This window comes from Rhodamnia argentea, chromosome 6 (genome assembly GCF_020921035.1).
Source record: "Rhodamnia argentea isolate NSW1041297 chromosome 6, ASM2092103v1, whole genome shotgun sequence".
Taxonomy (NCBI): Eukaryota; Viridiplantae; Streptophyta; class Magnoliopsida; order Myrtales; family Myrtaceae; genus Rhodamnia; species Rhodamnia argentea.
In genome coordinates, this window is record NC_063155.1 from 27,111,000 (window position 1) to 27,131,595 (window position 20,596).

At 41.3% G+C, this 20,596-nt stretch overlaps 1 protein-coding gene across 2 annotated transcripts; it reads right to left on the minus strand.

The window, feature by feature from the left end:
• Positions 1 to 5,202: 5,202 nt before the first annotated feature.
• Positions 5,203 to 9,089, minus strand: LOC115755536 (leucoanthocyanidin reductase-like). Of its 2 annotated transcripts, XR_007198893.1 has the most exons (6): positions 8,743 to 9,089; positions 8,520 to 8,660; positions 7,910 to 8,147; positions 5,790 to 5,993; positions 5,326 to 5,677; positions 5,203 to 5,285 (listed from the first exon to the last, which is right to left on the minus strand). XR_007198893.1 is itself a non-coding variant. In XM_030694980.2 (5 exons), exons 1-5 carry the CDS (start codon positions 8,932 to 8,934, stop codon positions 5,421 to 5,423), a joined length of 1,032 nt encoding a protein of 343 aa, XP_030550840.1. In that variant the 5' UTR covers positions 8,935 to 9,089; the 3' UTR covers positions 5,203 to 5,420. The 2 variants fall into 2 exon arrangements, 1 of the variants encoding a protein (XP_030550840.1); XM_030694980.2 differs by having other exon boundaries at positions 5,203 to 5,677.
• Positions 9,090 to 20,596: the final 11,507 nt, after the last annotated feature.

Below are 20,596 nucleotides of genomic sequence, written 5' to 3' on the forward strand. Positions count from 1 at the left end.
GCTAGCTGCGGGCAATTGGAAAGCAAAAGAATACTGCTTAAAGTTGGGTAACTGCAGCTGAAGAGAAGATCCATTAGTTTTCTTCTTCTCACCCTTTGGCATTCCGTTAACCGAGTCGAAATCAAATAAAAATCCAAAGAAAAGGGTCGCCGCGAAGATTCCCAAGAGCCCGCCCGGTACTATTCTCTGGCAGCCAGCTGCAGCTGTGAAACCTAGACGCCGGAGCTGAGTTTCGCAGCATCCAGCATCGTTAAACCAGACGGTCGGAAGTGCCCGAGTCCTAAAGGCAACACGTTCTCCGTTCTTCCCCACTTTCTCCTACATCGACCCAGGTCCTCCTTTATAAAACGGTTAAATGGTTCTGTAGATCTCTTTTGCTTGGAAGCTACCACATGTCTAGCTGCAAGTCAAAGATCCCATAGCTTTGAGAACATGGGGTTCTTGATGTGTGTCGAATTCGTACGTCCTGCTGTCCTTTTGACATGGTGCCTGATTCATACACGTGGGGAGTCCGGGGACGTCAGATTTACACAGCTGTCGTTTGCTAAATGTTGTAGATCTGGGATGCTATCTTAGAAAAATTCATCGGCCAGAATCTTCGTTAAGAAAAGTGAATGCATTGACGAACACTTGCACCTTAAACATAAAAATTATCCAAAAAAAAAAAAACTTAAATTTAGTACACTTTAATCAATTCAGTCCTAAACTTTTTTAATGTGCCAACCGAGTATTATACATTTTCACATTTTACCAACCGAATCCATTCCACCAATTTTGATTAAAAAACGTTGACATGACGATTCATCGGCGTCGATCGTTTTATATGATGTAGCGACGCTGACGTGAATAATTTTTAAATTTTTATGATTTCTTTCTTTTTTTCATTTTTTAAAATTTTTTGTCGGTGGCCGATTTCAAGTGATAATTGGAGAGGGCTAGGTGAGCTCAATAGCCACGATCAGGCGATCGCCTTGATGAGGGTTGCCCTCACCCGATTTGGCAAGGGTCGTCCTTGCCCTAATTGGGTGAGGCTGCCCTAGTAAGGTAGGTCGTCGCTAGATCTAAATGGGGGTTGACTCGCCTTGCTAGATCCGGCGAGGGCCGCAATGCACTCTCTCGGTGCCGGGTAGGGGTGAGCATGGTTCGAGGGTAGAACCGAGAACCAAGAACCGGAACCTATAGGATCCGGTCTGGTTTCGAGTTCCAAGATATGCATGGTAGGTTCCAGGTTCCAAAAATTAAGAAACATGTTCCAACGGGTAGGTTCCAAGTTCCACTACCTAGAATATAGAACCCGAACCCTGGATCCCGAAATAAATTTTTATATTTTTCTTGGTATATGTTTTTGCACGATCCTACAATGTTCTCTAGCGTCCGATGATGAGTGTATAATCTGGAGCCAAGCAAATTTTTGGGTTTCGTGTTCCAAAAAATGATAAACCTGTTCCAATTGATTGGTTTCGGGTTCTCAATATAATCTATACGGAATTTAAAATCACTCACATCTACTTTCTCTTAGATGTTGTAGCATTCACTCTTATTTTGCTTAACAAAAAATGAAAAAAATAAAAATAAAAATAAAAGAAATTGATAGGTTCTCGAGTACTCTAGAACCGATCTTAGAACTTGTAACATGATAGGTTCCAGATTCTAAGATATGACGGGTAGGTTCCAAGTTCCGGATGGAACCTGGAAGAAGTCCGGAACTGCCCACCCCTAGTGCCGAGTGAGAGTCCCAGCAATCGTTAAAAAAAAAAAAGCCAAAATAATTATAAAAATTCATGAAGCATTAAAAGTATTATTATCATATCACATAAGATGATCAGCATTCAAGTCAGCCACTTTAGCCAAAATTAGGTGGACTCTTTAATCCAATCTTCACCTTTTCAGTACTTTTCCCTTCGTCCCTTCACGGAACAAGAGCCCCGCCACATCTAATATTTCTCGTAAAGCACGAGGACACATCCACATTCGGAAGGAAAAACAAAAAGCACTAGATGCTGCTTATTCATGTGACGTTAGTTTAATACCCCGAATTTTTTTTTAATAACTATTTTAGGGACACTTTTTAACAAGATCATTAAAGAAATTTTACAGTTTTGCAATGTACTAAATGCGTTCTAAAAAATTAATGCCTTGATTATGGAAATTTCCTTTATCAGAACCTTAATTATGGAATTCAAATAAAGTAAACTTAATCATTATCTCTAGTTCTTAATATAGTAGCCTTTGATAATTTCACATGTACCGGCATATTCAATGTGGAAAATTATCTAAAAAGTCTTAAATATATTGCAATTTTTTCAATTCAATCATCAACTTTTAATTTTGCTAATTGAGTCCACTCAGCTAATTTTAGCCAAAAATTGCTAATATGGATGCCATGTGACATGGCCGACGTTGGCGTAGAAAATTTTTGATAATATCTTAATGCCTTTTCCAATTATTTATTTATTTATTTCCTTTTTTCCTTTACTATATTTTTCTTTTTCTTTTTTCCGTCACTTCTTCCCTCCGCCGGTCTCGGGCAAGTGCCGCCCTCTCCCGAGCTAGCGAGGGAAGCCCTTCACCAGATCGGGTGATGGCGAGTGCAGCCCTCAATTGAGGCCGGCAGAGGGAAGGAGGGAAGAAAAAAAGAAGAAAAAAAAGAATAAAAAAATAAAGAAAAATAGAAGAAAAAGAATAAACATATAAAATGTTTGAAAAAAGTAGAATGTTATTAAATTTTGTCGGCGTCGTAGTCTGTTTTCCTGCCATGCAAAACGGCTGGCATTCATATCAGTAATTTCCAGTCAAAATTGACTGAATGGACTTAATTGGTAAAACGTAAAAAAGTTTAGGATCCAATTAGCAAAATTAAAAAGTTTAGTACTGAATTGCCAAAACTGTAATATATAATTTTTTGGAAATTTTTTTTATATTTTATGTGCTTAATAATTGCTCAGAGGACAAGAATCGACATCCATGTCTCTTTCTTCTTAGCATTTGGTGCATTGTCATTATTCATATAGAAAAGCTTGCCTCCTAAGTCATAATCAAAGTCATAATTTATCAACGAGTATAGATTGAGACGTGGCAGATCATTGGCCCCACCCCTCCGCCCAACAGATGGCACTTATGAAATCGTTTACGAAAGTACACATTGTTAATATCAATTAAGATGTGGACATTTTATCCACTTCGCTAAATGGATTAGATTTAGATACTTGTACTATGACTTAATTATGATATCGACATAGTCCTCTCTTTCTTATTGGGGGTAGTTGTTGGTGATAAAACTTCTAAGCTCTTACGTACTTTGTAATCTTTTTATAACTCGTCACTCTAGATAATGTTGAAATCAGGACAGCTTTAAATTTTGTTATAAGATGTTGTGATTTCACTCACAATGGGACGAGGCCCTGTTGCTCCACGTCAGCTAGCCGTCCCCCGACGAGCCCCCAAGTCCCGTGGCAAATGTGAGGGGGAGGGGACGGTGCTGCCTCGCCATCCATCTCCATCTGCTCCTAGTAGTCCTCGACTCAAAAACTATGGTTAGTCGTCTCTAATTTTCCTAATATTCATATCAGAGAATGGTTTCATTTCGAAGAAAACTTTCCTTGTTAATTTATTGATACGGATTTGTTATTGATATTGAAATGCCGCAATAAATAAGTAACGGCAAAAGAACACTTAAAGAGCCAATATTTATGTGCGGTGCTCATTTCAGTGCCAATATTTTTTTTTATTACTTAAGTGCCAAATCGGAGAACAACGGATCGGTTAAGTGCCAATTCCAGCCAAAAAAAGATTACTTAAGTGCCAATTTTAGCCAAATAGTACACGTGGCAATTTTTTAATATTATGTGGATTTATTTTTTAAAAAGTCAGTACACATGCTGTCCACATGGCAATTTTTCTTTTAAAATTTAGTCCATGTGGATGCCATGTGTAATATCTTTTTACAAAATAAGCTAAAATATTTTTTATAAATAACTAAAAAATTTTAATTTTTTTTTTATCATCACAGCAACAAGGCTTCCAAGCCCTTGCCATTATCGCCCATCATCACCGGCAATGGCCTCGGGGGGGGGAGGACTGGTTGGCGGGGTCGGCGACCCCCGACCACCGGTCAAAGAGGCGGAGGTCGCCCTTGTGAGCGCGGGCGAGGGTTGCGGCCCTCACCCGGGTCGGGCAATGGTCGCTGGCCCTCGCCCGGGCCTCGCTATTAGCCTCCATCGGCGAGGGTCGGCCGCCATCGGTGGCCCACGGCTAGGCTTGGGTGAGGGCGACAATGCTCGTCGATCCGGGTGTGGGCTGCAACCCTCACCCAAATCCGGGCGAGGGTTCTTGGCCCTTGCCATCGCTCGGCGGGGTAAGCCCGGCCCCGCTGTCCAATGGCCAGGGGTCGCAGACCTCGGCCGACCGGCCCCACCCCTCACTAGTCATTGCCGGTGACAGTGGGGTGACGGTGCGGTTTAGATTTTTTTTTTGTACTTTTGTTGTTATTTAGTTAATTTTGCAAAAATACAATTGCTGAAGTCCTAATTTTATTAGGTGGAATTTTTTTATTATTTTTTGGCTTTTTCTTATTGATTATTGGGATATCCGGCAAGCCATGTGTGCGCCACGCATGATTTCCGGCAAGCCACGCTAGACTTGGCACCGAAATACCTTTTTAAAACAAAAATTGGCACTTAAGTGATCCAAAAAAAATATCGGCACTAAAGTAAGCGTCGTACACAAATATTGACACTCTAGGTGTTCTTCTGCCAATAAGGACCTGTCATTTTTGGACAGATGGTTAATGAGGGTAGATTTGAGACTAGATTAAAAGTTTATGAATTTTTTTAGATAAAAAAGTTCATAGCAGATTTGAGACTAAAGTTAGAGTTGGTGATTCTTTTTATACAAAAAACAAAGTTCGGGACAAATTTAGGACTATACTTAAAGTTTGAGTTTTTCTTTAAATTAAAAAAAAAAGTTCCAAGCAGAATTGGGAGACTGGATCTAAAGTTAGGAGTGTTTTATGAAAAAAAAAAAACATTTCGAGGCAAAATTGAGATTTGACCTGAAATTGGTTTTTTCTGTTTTCTTTTTAATTTTTATTTTTTTAGGAATTAGGCATTTAAGAATGTGATTGCATGTTAGTGCTGCTTGCCAGAGTTCTCATTTCCCTTTAGCGGATAATTGGAGAGGAGACTTTAACAGAAGATAAAGAAGTAAGATCCAAATTGACAAGATTTTAAAATTGACTCCATTGCTAAGGGGCTGTGCTCCTTATTCAGAACATAGCATTCCAATCACATGAACCATTTAAAGCAGCAGACAATATTTATTGAGCACGTTCTTTCCGGGACACTATATGAGATCAATTGCACTTTCTGTGCCGTCTAAATCGGGGATCCTAGAGGGCGAGACCTTGCGATGCGAGAACACAATTATGAACACATCGCTGCGATTGCAATGGCCTCCATCACGGGATTCTGTGCGGCGACTTCTCCTTTGGGATGGACTTTCTTCCCCATTTTGGCGGCGAATTCACTGAAGCACTCATCGAGTGTGCGGAAGGGTTCTTCCGGATAGAGACTGCTCACATCGACATTGTTGTGGCCATCGATCGAAAAGTTAACTTGACAGCCTTTAATGAAAATGTCATGAGTGAACGAGGCGACGATGCTCTGCGGTATGCGATTCTCTGCATCAAAGCAAGCTACTAAGGTCCTTTTTGTTATCAACATTTCACTTAAGGAATTGAAATGCCGTAATAGCACGTTTAAGCGCATATTTAACTCGGAGTAAGTTTGTACCCGCGGCGACAGACAAGAGGTCCTCTTCGGTGACGGTGACACGAGGGAGGGTGCGTCCGATCTTCATCTCCCACAAGGTCGCTAGCTCGTTCATGTTGCAGTTGTTGCAAGGCGGCCGGAAATGCACCAACTTGTTCAGCGCCCTATCGTCGTCCACCGTCTTCATGGTGAACTTCCCGATGTCGGTCCCAGCAACAAAATAAGCTGCAAAAAGTATCCAAAACATCATAAATAAACAGCACCCTTCTTAGTTCAGTTGATTGCGCGCAAGAAATTTGACCTGTGAACCACCTACTGTTTGGTTTTTGTTCATTAGTTAGGTCACGGTGGTGATGATTAAGGGCTTTTCGAGACTAAGATGATACAACATCTTTCTAGGTCTCATCCGGTGATCGGGTCAATTGGCCAGGTGACTATCTTAAGCTGCGGGCAATTGGAAAGCAAATAAAATACTATTTACATCGGCGCTGTGGCAAGTTGGTAACTGCAGTTGAAGAAAGATCGATTAGCTTTCCTCTTCTCACCCTTCGGAATTACATTAACCGAGAACCGGCGCGTCACGACTCTAAAACAAATTAAAATCCAAAGAAAAGGGTTGCCGCAAAGATTCCTGAGAGCGCTCGCGAAACGATTTTCCGGCGACCCGCTGCATCTGGGAAACCTAGTCGCCGGAGCTAAGTTCCGGAACATCCGGCATCCTTAAACCAGACGGTCGGAAGCCCTGGAGCCCTAAAGGTAACACGGTCTCCCGTTCTTCCCACTTCCTCCTGCGTTGACCCAGGCCCTCCTTTGTAAACAGACAAACGGTTCCGTAGATCCCTTTGCTTGGAAGCTACCGCACGTCTAGCTTCAAGTAAAAAAAAACCCAGTGCTTTAAAAACATGGCGTTCTGGATGTCTGTCGAGCTCGTACGTCGCTACTCTCTCGTACACGTGGGGGAGGGCGACAGGCCTATACGAACTATAGTTTGGCCAAAATTTGGCACGTCTGGATTGGCTAGCTTTCGGAGGGTTCATGTGTCAGAATCTTCGTTGAGAAGAGCGAATGCACTGACCAACACCGACTCCGCAAAACCATTCTGCTCCTTTTCAGCTCGTTTCCCGACAAGCCAACAAGACAACGCCACATGTATTCCTTCTCGTAAACCACGAGGACTCGTGGACATTGGGAAGGGGGGGAAAAAAAAATTACCAAGATGCTGTTGATTAATGCGAGCTTAGTAATTTAACACCCCGGGTCTTGTTAATGACTATCTTTAGAGGCATTTGTTAATAAGCCGACGAAAGAAACTTTACGTTTGATGAAATTAACTCCGTAGGAATTGAATTGTTTCAAGTAAAGTGTCTTTGAGACACTGGTTAATAACTTCCTAATGTAGTAGCGGTTAATAATTTCACATGAACTTTTTACCATTGTCGTTTAATGGAACGACATATTCGATGTACTTAATAATTGCTCGGAGGAAAAAGAGCCGCCATCGAAGTCCCTTTCCTCTCGACATTTCGTGCATTGTCATTATCCATTATAGAAAAAGCATGTCCTCTTTCAACGACTCTAGATCGGGCCCATTGGCACATTGGCCCCACCCCACCGCCCCATTTATTTCCGCAGATGCTTAATCCAAATCGTTTGTATACGTATAAATTGTTAGAGCCACTGAAGATGCGGACATTTATCCACTTTAGTAGATGTGTTAGAATCAGATACTTGCACTATGAATTAATTATAATGTCGGAATAGTCCCTCTCTTATTACATTTTTGGGGTGGTTGTTGGTGATAAATCTTATGAATTGTTACGTACACTTTGTAAAATTTTGTAACCCCGTTGCTTTAGATAATGTTGAAATGAGAATAGTTCTATAATTTGGAAGAAAATAGTGTGGTTTCACTCACAGTGGGACAAGGCCCCGTCGCTCCACGCGAGCTAGCCCCGTCCCCCCGACATGGCCCCGAGTCACCTAGGGAGAGGGGGTGGCGCCGCCTGGCTGCCCGGAGTCACTCGGCAAATGCCGGGGGGGGGCCGCGGCGCGGTGCCGCCTGGCCGCCCATCCCTGTAAACGACTTGCCTACTGCTATGTTTTCGTGAGAGAGTATGTCCCTACATTGATCTGGTGCGTACCTTTGACGGTCCCATCACCGTAGATTTGGAAGTGATCCAACGGAGGAAGTACTTCGGAAGGGTGCCTGTTATCGTAGTAGGGCCAAGAGGCGATGGAGTTGCAGCAGATGTAGGTGTACGGCAACTGGTGATCTTCTATCAACCGTCTGATCTTGCGCTTCTCCCTGTACATGGCGAGACCTGGCTCCACCGGGTCAGCCCGGTCCACGTCGTGCCCAAACTCCGACGGCAAGAACCTCTGAAAATCGCAGCGCAGAAAACCTTAATGACGACCCTTCCCGAGTTTTACGTCATAAATGGTATCCAATATCTCGATTCTATTGAAAATGTTAAAAACGGACCATTTAATATTTAAGATGCCAATTATGCACATAAATACAAAGATTTCGTTGCATTAACAATCGCAAAACTTACTTACTTACTTAGGGTCCACGATGCGACGTGTTGCTCTGCTAAACAGGTAATGTTATATGCGCATCGATTATATATATAGCTATATGAGGGAAAAGATCATATTTCCGATGACATTGACGTATTTAAAGGTACTTTAGTGTACAGTTTGTGCATAATGCTAATTTTGGTACTGAACAAAGGATCTTTTTGACCATACCTTGACGGTACGAACAGCTTTAATGGCCTCCACCAAACTGAGTTGATCCAAAATTTGCTCGCCCCCAACAGCCGAGATCACAATCTCTATCTCATGCTCCTCGAGTATTGCCTCCATCAGACTCTTGTCGTCTATCAACCCCTACAAAATTCTCAACAAGGACAGAAGGGCAACATTAGATTGTTCTTCAAGCGCCGTTCGACCGAGATGCCAAAAATCTTACATGCACGACGATCGCGCCTTTCTTTTGCAGAATTTCGATGGCGTTCGCCTTGGAGGGGCTGCTCGAGCCAGGCCTAACGAGGATGTAGGTCGGCCGGCCCGCTTCGATGCTCGCCTCCGTGATGAACCGGCCGATGAAACCGGTTGCGCCGATGATGAGGACCCGGCCCGAGGGCGATGTCGGTGCCGTCATGCTTGAAAGCTGGGGGCTTTGGGTTTGGTTCCTTGCGGAGTATGAGTAGACTGAGGGTGGGGGTTACAAGAGCACGGGGCGTTTGGTCCAATTGGCGATGTAGGGTCCGAGAGAACAGGATGTATTTAAGGAGAGGGCGAGGTTCGCAAAGCTCAGGGGAAGGGAATGGTGTTAATATAGTGAGGATGGCTAGGGACATTGACGCGTTAGCTCATCTTTGTTCACACATATGGTCGTGTTTCAGCTACCTTTCAACAAAGAAAAACAGGCCAACTTGTTGCTTCAGATTCTATCCTCGAATAATGCCCAGGATATAAGCCACCCCCTTTGTAAAATCGATTTACTAGTTGATGATGTGACAAAAATACCTTTTTGAGTATTAGAATGATTCTGTCATTATATTATTATTGTTTTTTTACGCATCAACCCACAAGTACCGTCGAACGGGCTAATGATGATATGCGCAGATAAGATAAGAGACAATTGCCCGAAGGTTCTTGCCAATTTTTTTTTTTTTTTTTGAGGGGCGAAGATGCTAAGTTGAAACCTAATAAAAATTTTCCCCATTGACATAAGGGTTTTATTTTGCTTACGCTAGCTGACCCATAGTTAAGTTCTCTGTTTAGTGCCTTGACCGATAGGTGAAGCTGTAAAAACCTAAGGATTAGTCACCGTCTCGTGTCCTCCTGCCTGCGCATGATGCCCTCAATTTCAAGCAAAAGGAGGAGAGACCACCTTAAAACGGGTAATGATGCCCCCTCCCTCCCCCGATTCAATGTCGTCACATCAGTGTCTGCCATGCTTGTTTGTGCAACCAAGCTGGCGCACAATCAAAATATTGACGACCCGAGGCTGTGTTCATGGGTTGGCAAGTCGTCGTGTCGAGACACATTCGTCACAGTGCCAAACGCAAAGTGTCGTGTTCCCCGCGAACATCCGAAAAGAAGAAAAGCGATTCCCGTGACGAGTGAGTTTCTATTAATTTGCTGAACATACTAAACGTGTGGAAACATGTTACTAACTCCCAAAATACTTCAGCATCCCAAGAAATTTACATCATCTTTTCTCGTCGAAGCTACAAAACAAATGCCTCGCTATGATCCACTAAGATTTCGCGAGAGGAACGATCTTGGAAGGACCACAAAGGCACCACATTGGACCGGATGCTAGTTATTGCCTTCCCACTTGCTCATTAGGGGTGAGCATGATTTCAAGGTAGAATAATCGATTTCAAGTTTCAAGATATGCGGGGTAAGTTACGAATTCCAAAATTTGGAGAGCCTGCTCCGACTGGTAGGTTCCAAGTACTAGGTAGGAGGAACCTGTAATAAGTTTTAGTAATTTTTTTTATATGTCTTCGCGCGATCCTATGGTATTCCATGGCATCCGATGATGAGTGTGTAATGTGGAACCACTAGTCCGAACTTTCATTTTTTTTTATAATATTTATAACGGAGACTTTTATTTTGTTAATATTTCATATTTATTCATGTGTCTAAATATGAGTTTTGATTGATGGATTATAACGGTAAGTGATGGTTATTAAAGGTGACGATTCACTGCAATCGTTCAGTTAATATTAAAGATGGAACTCAGATAGACCTTAGAATCGACCTTGAAACCCGTGAAATGATAGGTTCCAGGCTAAAAAAAAAGTGGAATATGTTATAATGAGTAGGTTTCAGATTTCAAGTTTCAAATGGAATTTATACGGAATTTCCTCACCATGAGTGTCGGATCCTTTCGAAAAAGAAGACATGGCAGAGAGTACCTGTGTCGACTTTATATCACGTTGGTTTCCGCCGAGCAGTCCTAGTCAGAAGCGGTAGGAAATTAAAGTTAGCAGATAAGGGCAATGACTATGCAGAACTATACGAGAATTGCCGAATCGAGCAAGCGACAACAAAGTTGTTGTCGCTCTAGTCTTGGGTAGGTCGAGGAAGTGTGTTAGCTAGATCAGATGGTCGCGTCGAAACTTTCTGGAATACCCAAGAATTGCGCCGGATGAAAAAATGTCCTAACATAGTTTTGATTTGTTTTAACATTTGGTCCTTTTAGTTTGTATCTATAAGACATGTCAATCGTAATATTTATTTTGAGCATTATAATTATTTGATCATTATCTCGACACTAGATTCGAATTACAAGTTTTATTAGAAAATATTTTTATATTGTGCGTCGTGACTTTAACCTAAGCCATCAAATTGATCTAAACATTTTACTCCCACAAATGAATGGACATCAAAATGTGGCGATTATTTGAATTTGGGTGTGTGAGGATTCGAACTCGTCCAATGAGTCTAAACCACTCAAAAATAGCAGTTCAAATCAACTATGGATCTCAAGCAGGCGGGAAAAGTACCAAAAAAAATTTAAACCTATCGCATTGGTACCAATTCGGTCCTAAACCTTTTTTGCATTGGTATCAATTGAGTTCATCAGCCCAATTTTGGCTCGAAATCGCTGGCATAGACGCCGGTCATTCGACATGACATGGCTATTGTCGACGTTGACATTTTTCATCTTAAATATTTTTATGGTATTTTTTTTCCTTTTTTTTCCATTTCTTTTATGTTCTTTTTTTTTTTTTTTCCTTATGATTGAGGGCCAGGTCTAGGCAAAGCTTGCAGCCCTCACCTAATCTGGGCAAGGCATCTCAATTTGGGCATTGCGGTCTTGCTAAGATGGAGCGAGGGTGTTGCAGGCCTCATCGAGTCTGGGTGAGGGGCCACGCGAGCTCGAACTCTAGTGGGTAGCAAGGGTGTTGCGGCCCTAGCCCAGAGCCGGCGAGGGTCAACCAGCGGCCCTTGTAGGCCCTTAGAAAAATAAAAAAAAGAACAAAAAAGAAAGGAAGAAAGAAAAAAAAAAACCAAAAAAAAAAAAGAATATCCATAGAAATGCCCACGTCAATGCCGGCCGTCCAACGTGACATGGTTGGTGTTCACGTTAACGATTTTCTGCTAAAATTTGCTGGATAAACTCAATTGGTATTAAGGAAAAAAGATTTAGGACTAAATTAGTTCAATTATAACATTTGAGACTGAATTGGTACTAATGTAATTGGTTTATGACTTTTTATTTATTATACGTTTTTCCCAAGCGGGCTCTTTGTCTAATATTTGATAAGTAGACCCTTCTCAGCGACGTGCGGAGCTAGTTTGGAGCAAGTTTTCTAGCTAACGGTTATAGCTGTTGAAATGGGCGTTTGTAACTTTCGTAAGGCATTTGACCAACTTTTCGCAAGTGCAGCCGCTTCCACAACCACAAGTACGTTTCGAAAGCTGCCTCCCTGCAATAGTTAGAACCTCCGGATCGGGAAGGATTTGATTCTTTTCCCCCTTTCTTTCGGTCCCCCACCCGGTCTAGAAAGCTCTGCCAGTCGCAGAGCAACTTGAAGGACTTCTCTGCAGGACGATCCAAAGATCAGAAACGGCTGGATGCAGGAGACATCCGATGTCCATGTCCACATGACATGGCCCCCTCGTCACTGTAGCCCTAGAGCTTGTCCTGTACAACTTCCTCGCCCGTATTTAACGGCAGTGATAATGTGGGGTCGTCCTTTTGAGGTTCCGTAATTTACAACGCCGGACGACACATCAAACAACCATGTGCTCGACCATCTCTAGCATAATAATTTTGTCCTTCGAGTTTCTGTCGTGGTGTACCGACGGCTCTCGGATTTAAGAGGCCATCCGACAAAGGCGTTCTTCATAATCTCACCCCATTTCACCGGGGCTCTAACATCTGCGTAGATCGTGGGATCATGTGAACTGGGGTCAGATTGTTATCGTCTGGAGACTGATTGACATGGCAGAGTTAGGTATAGAGGTGAGCATGATTGATTATTATATTGGTTACCCTTTGTTTTTCGGATGAGGAAGAATGATTTGAAAAATGGTCTCTTAAAAATGGTCGCGTATATTGCTTACGAAAATAAATAAATATTTTTTTGTTGATTTATTTTTGTGAGCAATACAAGCGATCATTGATAGGAAAATATTTTTCAAATCGTTCATTTTCTAGGAAGCAAATGTTTGTTTGAAGGAAAACGTGTCTTCGGGTTATTATTTTTCGAATCTCTAGTATTTGGACGACGGAAAACAAATTGATCTACAAAAAACATGTTCCATGGACTTAAAACAACATGGGAGAATTACCAAAAAGTCATAAACCTACTGCAATCGTGTCAATTCAATCGTAAACCTTTTTTTTTTTTGCCGATTCAGTCCTAAACCTTTTTACATTTGTGCCAATTCAGTCTATCCAGCTAATTACGGCTGAAAAATGGCACAACCGGCTCTAACGTGGATAATTAATAGTATTTTAATATTTTTCCATTTTTCTATTTTTTCTTCTCTTTCCTTTTTTTTATTTCTCTTTCTTTTTTTCATTCCCTTTCTTCTTTCTCCAACCAGTTGCTGGACCTCGATCACCGGCCAGAGCCCTTGCCAACCACTGGCGAAGCTCGCTCCCATCGACTGCTCGTGAGGGTGAGACTTGCCCAACCTCGGTGAGGTTGTGCCTCACCGCAGACAGGTGATGCCCGCCCTCGCCGGTGAACGGTGGGGATGAAATTTGCCAGAGGCCGGCGAGGGCCTCTAGTTGACCGTTGGACCTCGGCGATCGTCTAGAGAAATAAGAAAGGAAAAAAAAAAGAAAGAACAAAAAAAAAAAAAGCTAATTTCGTAAAAATATTTTTGTATAGTTAAAAAAATTATCCTACATCGGTGCCGGTCACGCCATGACAGTGTGGGCCGCTCCAAGTCAGCGATTTTCGGTCAAAATTGACCGTAAAGAGCTAAATTGGCACAAATGCAAAAAGTTTAGGATTGAATTGGCAAAAAAAAAAACATTTATGACTGAATTGACACAATTGTAGTAGATTTAAGAATTTTTTGGTAATTAACCTAACCAATAAGCTTTTTTTGTGTCAAACCTAACCAATAAGTTTAGATTGGGAGAAAACGATTAATCTCTTCCAGCAAAAAGGAAATTACTTTCTCTCAAATCACCAACCAAAAAAAAAAAACGACCAATTTTTTTTCAACATGATTTTCATAGAAAATATTTTCCTTTATCATGAAATTTTCGGTGAAACGAGGGTTCAGATAACTCCATTTATTTTGCGAAAAAACAAATATTTTGTAATGAAAATATTTCTCGTTCATCATCTTATATGCGATACAACCAATTGGTTGCTATAGTTTTAATTAGATCTTGCGTGGACATGAGGATATGGAACTATTTTAGGGCAAATTAGGACCTTTCGATCTTGCAGGTTGCTTCCCCACCTTTCTTACGGTCCCAGCGTTAGGTAAGCTCCATGAATACACTACAACTTTAGGCCTTTTTTTTTGGTAAGGATACAACTTTAGGCCTTTTGCTGCAGAAAATACAAGAATAACGAGAGTCTTCATCTTGACCTCCTGGTTTCGAGTCTAGTTGGTGGGTTCGCCCTAGACGCATTCCACCTAACTCATCATCACTCCCAAACATCGGGCTTCCCTTCCCCAGGGACGACTCCTGCGTTCTGATAATGTGCTCATGCGGTCAGATGGTTTTTCTGATCAATCGCAGAATGGTCGCTGGATAGTGCGAAGCCTTTGTGGATCTCTCATCGCACTCCAAGTGGCTCTTTCCTCCTCGAGTCCAGATCGTCCAGAAAGTTACTTGTCTATGCGCTTTAAGTAAGAAAGATGAGCAAGTGATGTACTTTATCGGCTACCTTAGGGCGCGCATGATAACACTTCAGAAGTAAAATTTTTGCTTCGGAAGTACTTCTGAAGCTAAAATCCGTTTGGTAAAGACACTTTAAAAGTGCTTCTCAAACCGAAATCCGTTTGGTAAAAATATTGACTTATGGTAGGAATTTCTACTTCTGAAAGAGATTTCTACTTTTGGTTGGATTTTTGGCCAACTTTGAAAAGTAAAAAAATTTTACTTCTCGGCTTCGTAAATCACTTCTTCTACTCCGTCGACCAACGCCCGCCCGCCGGTCACCGACCGCCGCTGGCCGCTCGCCCGCCGCCTCCGCCGCTCGATGGCCACCGCTCGCCGCCGCCGCTGCTCGCCACCGCCGGTATTTGATTAAAAGTAGAAATTTCAGAAGTAGAAATTTTATCAAACTTCTTTTTTTTTTATATCAAAAATCAACTTCTGAAATAGAAATAGAAAAATCAACTTCTGCTTTTGATGGTGTTTCAGAAGCAGAAGTGTTGCCATGCGCGCCCTTAACCGTCTGTTTCGAGCATTTCTTTTTTTAAATCTCTAACGTAGTGCGGTTGGTGTATGGCGCGTGGAGACTTTCAACTCACTATCGTGAAAATTATCCAAAAAAAAAAATCCTAAATTTATTGTATTTTTACCAATTCAATCACAAACCTTTTGATTTTGCCGATTGAGTGTTGAGCTTTTTCACGTTTTTTTAATTGAGTCAATTCGACTAATTTTGTCCGAAAATTTTGTTCGAAAATTACCGACGTGGACGTTAGCCGTCTCACGTGGTATGACCGGCATTGACGTGGACAATTTTTTATTATATTTTCGATTTGTATTTTTTTTTTCTTTTTTCTCTCCATCTACTTTTGCCGAGCCTCGTTGATGGCCAATGGAAGTGGTTGGCCTCAGATGAGGGTCGCCCACGACCGCCCAAGCGAGGGCGACCCTCGTCGGGGCAACCCTTCACCGGATCGGGTGAGGGTCGCCCTCGCCCGCCCAGTCGGTCGCATCCCTCGCTCAAGGCCGGCGAGGGTAGCCCTCGCTTGAGGCTGGTGGAGGGACAAAGGGCAAAAAAAAAAGGAAAATGATAAAAAGGAAAAATAAAAACCAAAATAATCAATAAAAAATTCAAAAAAATGTTAAAATATTGTTAAAAATATTTCACGTCGGCGTTGGTCTTGCCACGTAGAACAGCCAGTATCCACATTAGCAATTTTCAGCCAAAATTGATCGGATGACTCAATTGGCAAAATACAAAAATATTTAAGACTCGGTCAGTAAAATTAAAAGGTTTATAATTGAATTGACAAAAGTGCAATAGATTATGACTTTCTAGACAATTTTTCCCATTCCAATCTCACAAATAATTTGTAAAGTGCTCTATGTTAGGGCACATGTACGTGCACTTGCCCATGCGAAAGGCCTAGACTTGACTAAACACGATATAAATTATAAAGCAGGTACGAATAAAAGAGAAAAAAGTCTCCCCTAGGACTAGGAGACCATGTACTTGGCTTCATATGTCAATGATAATTGACAGCTTTTATCGTAGTTCGATTATTTGACACGAGGAATCGAAATCAACGTGACTTTAGACCGATGTGGAAGAGCACGATCAAAACACGCTAACGCGAGTTGCGACAAGTTTTGATGTTGTTGTTTTGTCTGCGCAGGTCTTGATAGACTCGGAGGATGTGATAGGGACGGTTTTCCGACGCCTGAAGTTCGGTAACAGAAGGATCGACTCCTCAACCATCTGCCCAAAATTACAGACCTACTCTTCTTGTCACATAAATCCCAAACAGTAACCAAGGTCTGCCTGGATGTTTTCTCTGTGGTCACAGCTCATACTTCATGAGAAGTTATCGCCTCGATTGGCCAACCGATCGGCACAGACAAATCGAAATTTCTCTCGGAAACCCTCGTCCACCGACAGCACATCCCCCTCAACTTTTGATGAGGAAAGGTCATTCCCTTCCACTCCTTGTCGTCCAAGTGAAGACCTATTATTGGATAAATTTCACGTTGCTTCCACTCGTTGTCCTTGCCGTTTGGCAGTCCACGTCATTTTTCCGTACCAAACCAAACAGCTGCCTTCTGTGCAAATTGGAATGTTAGTTTCACTTAATCTTCTCCCCATGTTCTCGGGGAACGGATTCTTGAGAAATATATATGTATACACACACATACATACCTATTTTTGTTGACAATTCAATGGTTAGCCTTTTAATTATTATCAATTGAATCCTAAACCTTTTATATTTTTTTTCAATTGATCGGATCTAGCCTATTTTGATCGGAAATTGCTGACATAGACATCGGCAATTTAACGTGGCATGGCCGATGTTGACGGAACAAAAGGAAAAAATAATTAAAATATTAGTAGAAATTCTTCATGTCAACACTAACCATTTCATGTAGGACGACCGGTATTCATGTCTGTGATTTTCAATCAAAATTAATTTGATAAAATCAATTGGCGCAATTAAAAGGTTTATAATCGATTTAGCAAAAAAGCAATAAGATTATGACTTTTTGGGGGGAAAATTGGCAAAAAAAAGTCATAAACCTTTTGCACTTTTGTCAATTTTTTTTTGTTGAAAATTTTGCCGATTTAATCATAAACATTTTCACCTTTTGTTAATTCGGTACTATGGGCAGTAAATCGTTGACATGGATGTCGATCGTCATACGTGACACTACTGGCCCTAACATGAACAATTTCTAATAATATGTTAATATTTTTTTGAACATTTATTATTTATTTTTACCTTTTTTTTATTTTTTCTATTTTTCTTTTCCCTTTTCCTTTTTTTTCCTTCTTTCCTTTATTTTTTCCCTCCGCCATCACCTGGTCTTAGGTGAGCGCCCCCCTCACCGACCTCGGGTGAGGATGCCCTCACTTGGGTGGGTGACGGCCGCCCCTGCCGATCGCCGGAGAGGGCTGCCCTCCCCTGCCACTTGCGAGGGCTACCCTCGCCTAAGGCCAGTGGAGGTTGAAGCCTGGTGAGTTAGGGTAAAAAGAAAAATAGAAAAAAGAATAAAAGGAAAAAAATAAAAAATAATGAAATTATTCGGAAATTATTAAAATATTATTAAAAATTCTTTTCGTCAACACCGGTGGTACCATATAGGACGGCTGGCGTTCACGTTAGTGACTTTCGACCAATTGGATTGAATTGAAAAAAGTTAAAAATGTTTAGGATCGAATCGGCAAATTTAAAAGGTTTAAGACTGAATTGACAATATGATTCTAATAGTTGCGTACTCGATTTCAACGGCACATATCAAACTTCCACCTTTTAAATGGGGAAGGCATCGCTAATAGTCATGCGGCCCTACTGGGGATGCAAGAATCATAGGTGCAAGTTTAACTTTGGCGCTCTACAAATAGATAGAACAAAAGTTAGAGAGGAAAAAGTTAGAGATAGGGCAAACAAAAAAGGGGGGAGGCGTCGGTTTTTCACATGAGCGATTAGACCTTTTTTACTAAAAAGAAATGTGTTCAACTAAAACAAATTCAAACCAATCATTTGCCGACCCAATTATTCATTTCACGCTTGAGAACATGGTTCTAGAACTGCTAAGTCGATCGGCACACGCAAGCAACATGGACGATGAAAGAGTGTGAAACTCCAACGAATGATTCTGATTCTATGCATCAGGACACGATCAGTACGCGATTTAAAATTCACATATCGCATTAAATGCCGACTTTTGTGTACATCTAATAAAAAATTCCAGTCGGAAATGCCTATCGAAACCTCTATTTTGTCCATATTACTATATTTCTAAAGTCAATAATTAACGAAATAAAGAAAACCAACTTGCTTATATTCGGTTGGATAAGATAATCCATGTAAATTTTAAATCATTAACTGCATAACTGAGATTTTTACATGGTATTAACAACCATATATAAAATTTGTGCAAATTATTTTAGGGCATGTATGGCAGCACTTATGGAGCAGAATTTCGTTTGGTTACGCAAATTCACTTTTCTACTTGTGGAGTAATTTTTTTTTCTGCTTTAGAAGTAGTTTTGCAGCCCCTTGAAGATGTAAAATAAATTTACTTCTCTCCAAAATTAGAAAAATTAACTCCAAAAATGAAAAACAAAATCAGATTTTGAGCAATGATATCTCTCGACGCCGAAATTGCATTCGGCTTTTGGCATCAAACTTTTGCTTGCTTCAATGAACACGTCGGCTATGATTAATCGTATTGGGAACTAGAGTGATTCGATCAAAAAAGCTAACAACAATGGGAGTGTAATCGAGTCGATACTGTCAAGTTCGAGCTCGACTTGCATATGCGACACAAAGACTCGGACTCAAGATCAGTCGAGTGTTAAAATTATGCTCGAGCTACGTCGATCATAAAATCGAGAAATACCGGTACTCGGCTCGGCTCGAGTGTAATCAATTTATCAAGGGACTCGAGCGCGAGCTCAATCCAAGTCGTTCAAAGAGCTCGACTAATGTGAATATGCTATGTAATCTCGAGGATATTTGTGCCTATTTTGACTATATCTAAACGGTTCTCCTTAAGAAAATAATAGAAACTCGATTAGGCAAGCCAAGCGATGAAGTTGAAGAAACCATTTTGGGCCACTATAGTCCGCTTTTTTCCCTGGCCCAGCAGGAGTGAAAATACTATTTCATGATCCAAGCCCACTTGAAGAGCATCAAGGTCGTCCAACTCTCGATGATTTCTGTCTAGTGTCTTTCACTATCCATCCCATGGCCATGGCTCGCTTATTTTTCTTTTTTGATCACTCACGGCACGACTGCAATTAGCAGGCTGTTTAGAGTAGAACTAGCACAACTACCCATTAGCAGTGGGCACCGGGTCCGGTTTTATCCGGGAACATAGAACCGATCGGTTCCTGGTTCCAAGGCCGGAACCTTCCCGAGAGCCGGGAACTGGGAGTTGATGTCGTAATGCGCAACGATTTAAAAACGTGTCATACATGGCTAATGTTCTCTTTATGGTATTGCAACCTAATTCAGCAATACATGTATTGCTAAGCGTGTCCTCGAACAACATTGAAGGAATTAAAACATAAGTGAGTTATAATTGTACTCTCATTTTCAATTTATCCATAAAATATCACCACCCCTCGTCTCCTGTACTTTCCAGTAAATATGTTTGTGCTCCAACTTTATCCATGTTCAATGTAAAGTTGCCCCACATTTGGTAAAAGGATTTGTGGTAAAAAAATATCCCCAATATGGCAAAATGACATTAATGGTGGTGAATGTGTATAAACATGTTATAAAAAGGACACTTTTAAACATAGGGAGAACTGAGCCATGGCTTTCGACATGAAAAAACAGCAATATAACCATTTGATCAACAAACGTTTTTGCAGTGAAATGGTGCAAACACTAATATTATTTTTATTTAAAAAAAAAGGTGATTTTCGTGGACAAAACAAAATTGGAACAGAACCGCCCGATTCTGGAACTGGCTCCAGAACTGTCCGGTCCAATTTTTCGACTTCGACATTTTAGAACGGGGAACCAATCACCCCTACTACTCATCGTCATTGCTCCTACTTAAACACGAGTTCCTGGGAACTGAATCTAACTCGCAATCATCAGCTTTTGAGCCGAAAGCGTAGGAATATTCTTACCCTCGGGTCAATCACGAGATGAGGGGTATGTGGCTCGATTATTGATCAAACTCATTCATTCACCCAAAGATGTAAGTCTCATTCCGAGAGGCCTATTCAGCACGGACCCATAGTTAGGTGAAACAATAATGAAGATCCCTCCTATGTTCGGAAAGATCTCAAGTAGCTCGAGAAACCCTAGGAGTTCCAAACTTTCACCAGAAAGTGACGTAAACATACATGGCCATGGCCTTTTGTGATTATTGGGAATGTTTCTTTTTGGGAGCTCGACTCACATGAAACGAATCGCTCGTCGCAAAAGTTTAA